Below are 9203 nucleotides of genomic sequence, written 5' to 3' on the forward strand. Positions count from 1 at the left end.
ACACACACACACACACACACACACACACACACACACACACACTCACACAGGAAAGCCCAACCAGACAAAGTATGAAAACTAAAACTGTGAGCCATTGGGAAGCCTTCTGACAGCTTCGTTAGTCCCAGTGGCTGAGCCGATTTGTACATCATTGTGTGGCTATAGCAAGGTGAAAGACACAGGATGTGACAGGATGGGCCACCCAGTCCACTCTCCTGATTTTATACATGAGACACAGTTCAAGGGGCCCTGATGATTTAGCTGGGTGAGCACTCAAGTGATACACTCTGGAGTCTTGATGTATAAGACAGCTTAGGGAAGCGGGAACAGGGTGTGAGGTAGGCTTGCTGATGTCTGCCTTCACTACACTTGCTTGTATATGTATGTGTGTGTGGATGGAGCTTTGAATGAGCATATGCTCTGTGTGACCGAATACAGGGGTGAAGGAGTGCGTGCAGCCATATGCTCGTGTGTGTGTGTGTGTGTGTGTGTGTGTGTAACTTTGAATGTGAGTATGCTGTCTGTGACAGACTGAGACATGCATTGCAGGTATGTGCACATATGCACTATGTGTGTAAAGGGTGAACGTGCCTGTGTGCATGGGTGCATGAACGTTGTGTGCGGGCTCCTGGTTTCTTTTAAAGCTTTGGTCCTAGCTGTTTTTCCCATTTATGGAGTCTAAGAGGGAAACTTCTGCTCTTGATGAAGAGAGCCTTTGAGTCTTTAACTTTATTACAGTAAAACAACAATTTTGGGAAGAGGATGTTGAAACAGGGTCTCATTGTATAACCAGGCTGGCCTTGAACTCATGGCAACCCTTGTGCCTTTGTCTCCTGAATGCTGGTCTACCAGGATTGGTCGCTATGCCTAGCAATAAGTGATTTATAAGGGAGCAGACATCCCGAAGTGCGGAAGACACCCTGGAGCAAAGTCCCGGGTGTGGAGTCAACTGTCCTTTCTAGAGTCATTTGCTTTTCCCTGCCCAATGAGACAGAGAAGCATGCGACAATTCTGTCTTTCCAAAGACAGCGGGGAGAGGTTTTAAGGCTGCTTCTTCAGCTCAAGGTCCTGAGCATGTCTAAACACCAGCCTTTGAAATGTTTTCTGAGTCCTGACACAGTCCTATACCAAGAACTGCTGATGTGGCTCCATGAGGTGGTCTCTTCTGTGGCTCCTGGTTTTGACATCGTTGCTTTTCGTGTATAAATTAAGGGATGGATATTTTTTTTTCCTCATATGCTTAGAGTAGAGAATTGATGAGAATCAGAAGCCGTTTTCTTTCCCTGGTAAGCGGTAAATGCCACATTCCTGTTTTCCTTCCTAGCTTGTTCGGTTTGGCTTAAGTAACCAGTTGGTGGTGGCTTTCAAAGAAGATAACACTGTTGCTTTTAAGCACTTGTTTTTGAAAGGATTTTCTGGAGTTGATGAAGATGACTACAGCTGTAGCATATACACTCAGGAAGACGCCTACGAGAGCATCTTTTTTGCTATAAAGCAGGCAAGTGTTTTAAATGACCTACTTTAAACACTATATAGATATGTGACTGTGTCGTCTTAGCAAACCAATAAACATTATTACCTCATATTAATTTCATATAGCCTGTTGAGACCTTTTTTAGTTCTTCAAGTAATAATAGTAGAACTTGTCCATTTAAATTGTTTCCTTAGGTTTTAATCCTTTTTAGTGTATTGATTTAGAACTACTACTTTGGGAAAATTACCTTAGAACAAGGAGTTAAGTTATGTACTGCATAAGCAATAAAAGCAGCTAAAAGCGCATTCCGTATGGTATGACTTGTGGCTTTTGAGAACCCGTGTGTTTATTTAACTATAATTTAACTGTGTTTTTAAAAACAGTATCGTCATCTGAAGAACATTTCCCTGGCAACCCTTGGCCATGGAGAAAGTGAAAACAATAGGACTGGCTTGAAGGTCTGTAAGCAGCATTACAAGACAGGGGCCGTGTTTTCTTCTAACGAGACCCTGAACATGGACAGTGACATCGAGACAGGTAATAGCAGTGACTGTTTCATCGTGTGACTTTGTCATTTCCTATGATGAGCAAAATGTCCCCGATGTGCTAGCAACTCAGTGGAGCAGGCTCCCCTGACACAGGCTGTCATTTTCTCCGCTGCCTCCAAAGGCCTTGGCGCAGGAAACCACCCCGTGCTCCCGGTGATGGGAAGAGAGCACTGTTTCTCTTTGATGCATCTCTTTAGTACATTTGAAAATTCTTCAGTAAGTGCTCTTAGCCACGGATCCTTCTGCCTCTACTTCCCATGTGCCGGAATCACTGTGGTGACCACGTCTGCTCGACTGCTCATAAAATACACAGTTTTTCAAAGGTGAATTGTGGTTCGTAATTACTATTCTTTCTTTTGGGGGATTACCTTACAAAAACTTCCCAGCAAATCATGTAGAGTGACTTTGTGCCATTCGGTTAAATATGTAAAAGAATATGTGAGCACACAGTGTGTGCTTTAAGACTGAAAGTTTGCTATTCAGTCAACAAACTCAAGGCACTCACTATTTGTTTCCTGCCATGGGGTGCCAAAGCTAAGCCCAATTTGTCTTTCAAGCACCTGGCAATTCGGAAGGAAGGGTCCTAGGAGTGGGGTGGGCTTTAGTTAAGTGATGTAGTCTGTTCAGCCATATTTTTAAATCTGATCTTGAGGTCCTTTGATAACACAAGAGGACCCCTCACAGGGTGGATATTTTACCTGTTTCCTTGAATTGGCCGGTCAGAGTCCATGTGTGAACAAATGTGTCCCGGGCTTTGGATCCTGAAAGTAGTCACTAGTCATATTGGACCATGCAGTGTCTGGCTTCCAGGCTGCTATTAGAGGCCATCTTGGGGAAGGGACTCACCACCACTGACCAGTCCTGGTCTTCGTGTCCTGCAGCCTTGCTCACCTGAGACAGGCGTGGTAGTTGTGTGGCTTTTGTAGGGAGAAGTGAACGAGTATACATTCCTCCCAGATAAGGCACCAATGACAGAGAGCTGACTCCACCCACCAGGAGCTTAGTGAGCCAATGAGTTGGTCGGGGTTACTTACAGGAGTCTCTGTGACTCAGGGCAGCTGCATCCTGTGGAAAGTTTGCCCAGTATGGGTGATACCTTTCAAAGGTGACATCCAATAGGCCCCTGTTCCTAAGGGGTCACCTGACCAGCAAGTGTTCACAGCTTTCATGATCTCAGAGGGGCTCCATGACTTGTAACTTTCCGATTTTCCCGAGCCTTATAAGTCGCCTTAGCTTTCTGAGTCTTAGCAGACACCCCAGTGAGCTGCCTTCAAAGCCCATGTCCTTCAAGGAGGGACCGCTCAAGGCCAGATGGGATAGCTACCCATCAGGCAGCCAGGTTTGATCCTGGCTCACTTGGAAGAGCTCAGCCAAGTCTTCCATGACATGGGAGCGCTTCACAGCTGGGACTGAACGTTGGTTCTGCCACTTGCCTCCTGAAACTGTGGCACTCGAGTGGGATGTACCACACAACTGCTTCCCAGCCCCGCATATGCCGTGCATATTTGTTTCTTTCCTGATTGAATTTTCTGGGAAAATTGCTTAAAGAAATGTGGCCAAAATCAGTATGAGTGGCCCCGGCAGACGGACAGGACTGAAAACCAGGGTTTGCTTATTCCTCGGTGGTGACATCGCTCATTTCCTTTCTGTAAGTATATGGAATATTTTAGAGTAAATGGAGAGAGGTTGACCATGAATTTGACCTGAATAGAGATTACCTAACTGTATTCACTGCATCCTCTGACCTTATTAATTATAACCTGTCTAAAGAGTCTGTCAGTGTATTAAAAAGCATGAAGATTTAAAAAATTATCTGATTCTTAATTTTCCTGCATATATTAGAGAAAGCCTGCTAATGAGGTAATTGTGGGTTGATTTTACACAATGCTGGAGCCTCCAAATGGTGTAAACGTGGTTACATTTGACTCCCTTGGGATGTGGTTAAGGAGATGTCATCCTATCTTAGAAACTCACAACATGACATTCCCTTTGTTACATATTAAATCATCCTCTAGTGTTCAAATTCAAACAACTGCCCATTTGGCCAGTCACCCAGTGGGCTGAAGCTCAACTTGCCAAACTGCTTGTGTTTGACCAAGTTGAGTTTGGTTTTCTTTTATCGACGCACACTTCATTATCTGTGAGTTAGATCTGAGGCTAGCCCACCAAGTGAGCTGGCAACATAGGCAGTCTTTGGCATTGAGCACATGGAAGGATTATTCTCTCAGTAGCTCATGGAAAAGTCAAGGAGCTTCCTCCTGTGTATAAGATTAACCCATGCATGTTTACCTCATTAGCAAGCTTCTGCTAATGTATACAAGAAAAAGGAATCTAAAATCAAGAAGAAGAAGGGTCAGTCTCCGTATAACTCAGGATGTAGAGGCAAGAATGGCTGGGTCTAAATCTCAATAGACAGCAAATAATTGTGCAATATTATGAAAGTTTCTTGACCTATAACATGCCATCAGTTTGCATTGAGGATTAAAGAGAACAGTTCATTAACCAGAGAACATATGTGGCCACAGCACTTTGCCTGTAACACGCTGTTTCATGGAATCATCTGTTCAGTTCTGTGCCCTGTGTTTGGCCCAGGATAGCACTTTTTTTCTAAGCCCATTAAAGTATGACTTAAGCTAGGAATTTGTGTTATGAGAGCAGAGATCCAGAGAACCCATAGGAAGTCAGTTTGCTCTAGGTCCAGACATCTCCACACTAGAGACAGCATAGCGGATGCAGCCTTAGCGTCACACAGTTCCACGACCAGGTCTCCATCCTTGCCAATGCTTACCTCTGGATCTCTTTGTCCTGTGAAACAATGGCACAGGGCCACACAGTTCAGAGGCTAATCTTTATGGGTGGACTCTCTAGTCATGCCTGGCCAGGACCTTGCTATGTGAACGAAAACAAGGCTAACCTTGAACTCACAAAGCTCTTCCTGCCTCCATCTCCCGAATGCCTCCATCTGCTCTTTCCTGAACGCTACAATATAAAGAAGAAGAACATCCTCTGCCGGGCGTTTTTTGTGTAATCACGACTGCAGCTGGGGAAGAAACATTGTATACCAGAGCATAGTAGCTGGAGGCATCTGAAGCCTGCTCGAGACTGGCTATGTTAACGTGGTCCCTGGGTGAAAGGTGAAAGCAGCACCTGCCCGCTTCTTTACTGAAGGGTGACTGTGCTCTGCGGGTAATTAGTTGATATTTTCTGGCAGCCATTTTGAGGCGTTCCTAGGGTCCTGCTTCTCATTACGTGGCTGCTGGACTCATAGCATCATCAGACTCTGGCCAGGAGTGACCATTCCCTGTCTGTCTGTCCGTTGCTCTAGACTGCATTCACCTGGACCTCCACATGCTCACCACAGAACCCGAGGACTGGGCACAGACATCTTTCTTCAGGCTGGATTTTTATCGGTAAACACAGCATCAAGTCTCAATACCCAGGAGAGGCGGCCTGGGGCGGTGGGTGGGGGCATGGACACTAGGATAGTGACGCTGACAGTTGTACCTTTTACTGTATTTTATTTAGGCTTGTGCAAGTTGATATCTCCTTTGCCCTCAAAGGAATTGACCTACAGGCAGTTCACTCCCGAGAGGCACCGGACTGTTACCTCTTTCAGAATAAGGCAAGTGTCTTTGTGTGACGTCAGCCTCTGTTCTGTTCCCCCCAAGACTTTGTAGTGGAGGGTAAACCCTTCAGCTACAGATGTTAGATACTGCTGTACTGAAAACTGCTTCAGTAAGGGTGTGGCACCCGATCTAGAGACTGTTCCCTGTGAAGAATGAGCCAACCCTTTCCAACTCTCTAAAACCCTATTCCTGGGTTGGGAAGGCGGCTTGATACATAACACGGGGATCTGAGTTCAAATCCCAGCACCTACAGAAAACCTTCATCCTTTCACTATAGTTTTTAATCATTAAAAAAAAAAAATAACTAACTTCTCCCAGTTAGCTTCAGCTGTCAGCCTGACACAGCCCATGGTGTCCTGAGGGCGTGTCCACTGAAGGATTACCCAGATCAGACTGGCCAGTGACATCTCAGTGGGGCATCTTCTTGGCTACTGACTGATGCAGGAGAGGCTCTTCTATCCTTGGACAATGGGTCCTGGGCTGGATCAGGCTGAATGAAGGCTTTAAGCAAGCCTGTAAGCAGGACTTCCTCGGGGGCGTGTTCTCCAGTTCCTGCTGGAGTTGACCAGAGTTTAACCACACAACAGCAGCTGGACCAGAACCCACCTGCGGAGACATTTTCATCGCTGTGATCTCTGCATCAGGGTTCTAGCTGGGTACCGCTGACTTTTGTAAGTCGTTGACCTGACAGCCCCCACCCTACCCCGCCTCGTTGGACTATAACCTCTTCGTTTCTGACTCTAGATTACCTTCGACAACACAGCCCACAGTGGGAAAATCAAAATCTATCTTAACAGTGAGGCCAACATCGAAGAGTGTAAAAACATGAACATATCTGGGCCTAGTAAGTGTGCCATTCAGCCTGTTGTCTGTGGGTTAGAGGACGTTTGGGGGGACTTAGAGAACCCACGTGATTGTTATGGAAGGTGGTGGGGAAGAGTTCACTCAGGGGGACCCTGTCTCAAAAGAGGAGTGTCAGATATTTGCATCCTGCTTTGAGTATTGGTGGTCAGGGCGATGTCTCTGAGTGTGGCAAACTGGCAAGCTCCATTTACATGAACTCACTTGGACCAGATGACCAGAAAGACAAAATATGAGTCACATGGTTTTTATTCCAACAGTGACTCGTTCCTTTTCAGCTGTAAAGCGGCTGATGATCTCGAAGTTTTCTCTTTCTTTTCTAGTCATTCCTCTAAAGGAAGCACACAGTTTGGGTTCCTGATAAAATGGATTTTCTATTTTGCAGCAGATACTCAAAAGAACAGCACCAACAAGGCAGCCCTCACATCAAAGTAAAGACTGAAGCTATGTCTTGGTGGTGGTGGGGTAATCTTTGCCATATATAAACTGTGATTTGCAATATTCACTGTGAGGATCGAAGTGAGCCTCAGGGCTCCCCAATCATCCTCCCACCACGGGTGCACAGAACGGAAGAGCTCTTGCTCCCCCGTGTGGCCAAAAGAGAGAAGCACATACCTCACAGACCTAAAATGTGATTCTTAACGGCCATGTCTTAGAAACTCGACCTTGTCACTAGGAAAACATGAATATAAAATAAATCAAGGTGTTTTAAAAATCACTAAAAATATGAGGTTTAGAAACCAGTTTAGAAGATGGGTTGTGCTGCCTCTTCCATTTGAAGCCGTGGACTGAGAAGCTCTGCCTAAGAGAGGCCAGAGGCGCCACCTGGTGGGCACTGGCCGCTGTTGCCCAAGTATTCTGATGCTCTCTGCTCACTCAGCTTCCCAGCTGCTGCTCGCTTCCTCTTCCTCTCGGCGTTATCTCCTATTATCCACATCTCCTCAAAGCAAAAACCGGTGATGTCCACGGTCACAGACATCTGCTTCCCAAGGAGCCTTCCCGAGTGCGCTTCTGCTCTCCAGAACTTATATTTTATATACTGTAGTTTATAGCCGGCCACACGAGGCTTTAGAAGGGGGCAGGGCTCCCGCTGATGAGGGTGTAATGGTATTTATTTATTGCAGAGCTGACAGTAAGCTTAGAGAGCCCCGATTCAGAGTCACTCAGGCAGACGGTGGTAGAGTGTCTATACACATCAGGTATCTGGGAGGGTGGAGTGAGTGGGGTGTGGACTGTCATTACTCAGAGTGGCAGGACATATTTCTGAACCAGTGTTTTCCAAACTCAGATTTGGAAGAGCTTTCTGAAAAGCAATATGGCTTCAGTGGGGTAAGAAATCAATGGCTTCTGGATGTTCCCAACACTTGGGAAGCTGAGGCAGGAGAATTCCCACTAATTCACATTCAGCATAGGTTGCCAGGCTCTGACACAACGTTCTGGCCAATGGTCACACAATTGGGTCACAAACCAGACCATGAATCTGAGGGGGGGGGGATTATGTATTGATAAGAAAGAGAGGGAGATGAGACAGCAGGGCATGAGGTCAGAATACATGATATAAACATATCAAACTGTCAAGCAACAGAATTAATCAATAAAAAGAAAAATCTGAAACTTGACCCCCAAAACAAATCATTTGAGCAGGTGTGTACTGCTCTGGCCAAGTGCAAGTGTGTGTGGCTTGTGGATGGTCCCCCAGGCAGGAATAGACACGAGGGAAGCCAGGCCAGTCACAGCTAGGCTGGGGAGAGCAGCAGCTGCAATGTGGGGCAGTGCAGTCTGAGAGCAGCTATGCTTACAGATCAGCCTCTCTTGGCACACCCTCCAGCCACTGTGCGTTCCAAAGGAAACACGACTCACTCACTCACTCTCAGGAAAAGCATCTCAGAATGGCTTCTGGTGGGACAGTGCACCCTGAAACGGAGGAGCACAAGTGGGACCTCTCAGTGTGACATTTAACTTTGCTCTCTTATTGATAAGGGGAACTCATTGTCCGTGTCACTGTGTGAAGCAACGCAGGCCGTGGTGGCTTCTTCGGAATGGAGCCCAACGGGATTGCATTGCTGTTCTGCAGTAAATATTTATAAAGAACTTAAGTGCATTGATTAACACCGCCTACGTTTGTAAGTGCATGGCCCTTCCCTCCAGGGCGTGTTGGCTTGTCTGTGGACTTCTCCATGAGTGCAGTAGGCTATTGCTTCTTATGGTTACCACTTTAGCAAGAGAAAAGGGTTTTCCCCTGGAATTTCCCTTCAGACAGCCATTTGCTGAAAGGACCGTCCTCCACAGTTTGTGCGAGGCATTCTTTCCACTTGTCCTCTGCCTTGCTCTGCAGCTCAGAGAACCACGCATTACACCCTGGTGTTTGATGTGTTCGTCATTATGATCTGCCTGGCATCCCTTATCCTGTGCACGAGATCCATTGTTCTTGCTCTGAGGCTGAGGAAGGTAAGAGGGGTTCTTTCCTTTCTCCCTCCACTCAGCTGACAGCCTGCATTTATCTAAATCAAGGGAACAAAATGGCAGCATCCAGGCAGGCATGGTACAGGAGGAGCCAAGTGTTCTACATCTTCATCTTAAGGCTGCTAGCAGAATACTGACTTCCAGGAAGCTAGGATCCTTATCCTAGGGTCTTAAAGCCCACACCCACAGGGCCACACCTACACCAACAGGGACACACCTACTCCAACAGGG

At 46.4% G+C, this 9203-nt stretch overlaps 1 protein-coding gene across 2 annotated transcripts in view; it reads left to right on the forward strand.

Moving 5' to 3' along the window:
- Mcoln2 (mucolipin 2) overlaps positions 1 to 9203 on the forward strand; it is a 42690-nt gene that overhangs the window by 16737 nt on the left and 16750 nt on the right. For both annotated transcript variants that reach the window (XM_021196115.1, XM_021196116.1), the window contains exons 3-8: positions 1325 to 1498; positions 1858 to 2011; positions 5348 to 5432; positions 5548 to 5644; positions 6393 to 6492; positions 8845 to 8957. In XM_021196115.1, coding sequence (XP_021051774.1) covers positions 1325 to 1498; positions 1858 to 2011; positions 5348 to 5432; positions 5548 to 5644; positions 6393 to 6492; positions 8845 to 8957 — 723 coding nt within the window. The remainder of the gene's footprint in view (positions 1 to 1324; positions 1499 to 1857; positions 2012 to 5347; positions 5433 to 5547; positions 5645 to 6392; positions 6493 to 8844; positions 8958 to 9203) is intronic.

This window comes from Mus pahari, chromosome 4 (assembly GCF_900095145.1).
Source record: "Mus pahari chromosome 4, PAHARI_EIJ_v1.1, whole genome shotgun sequence".
In the NCBI taxonomy this organism is placed as follows: Eukaryota; Metazoa; Chordata; class Mammalia; order Rodentia; family Muridae; genus Mus; species Mus pahari.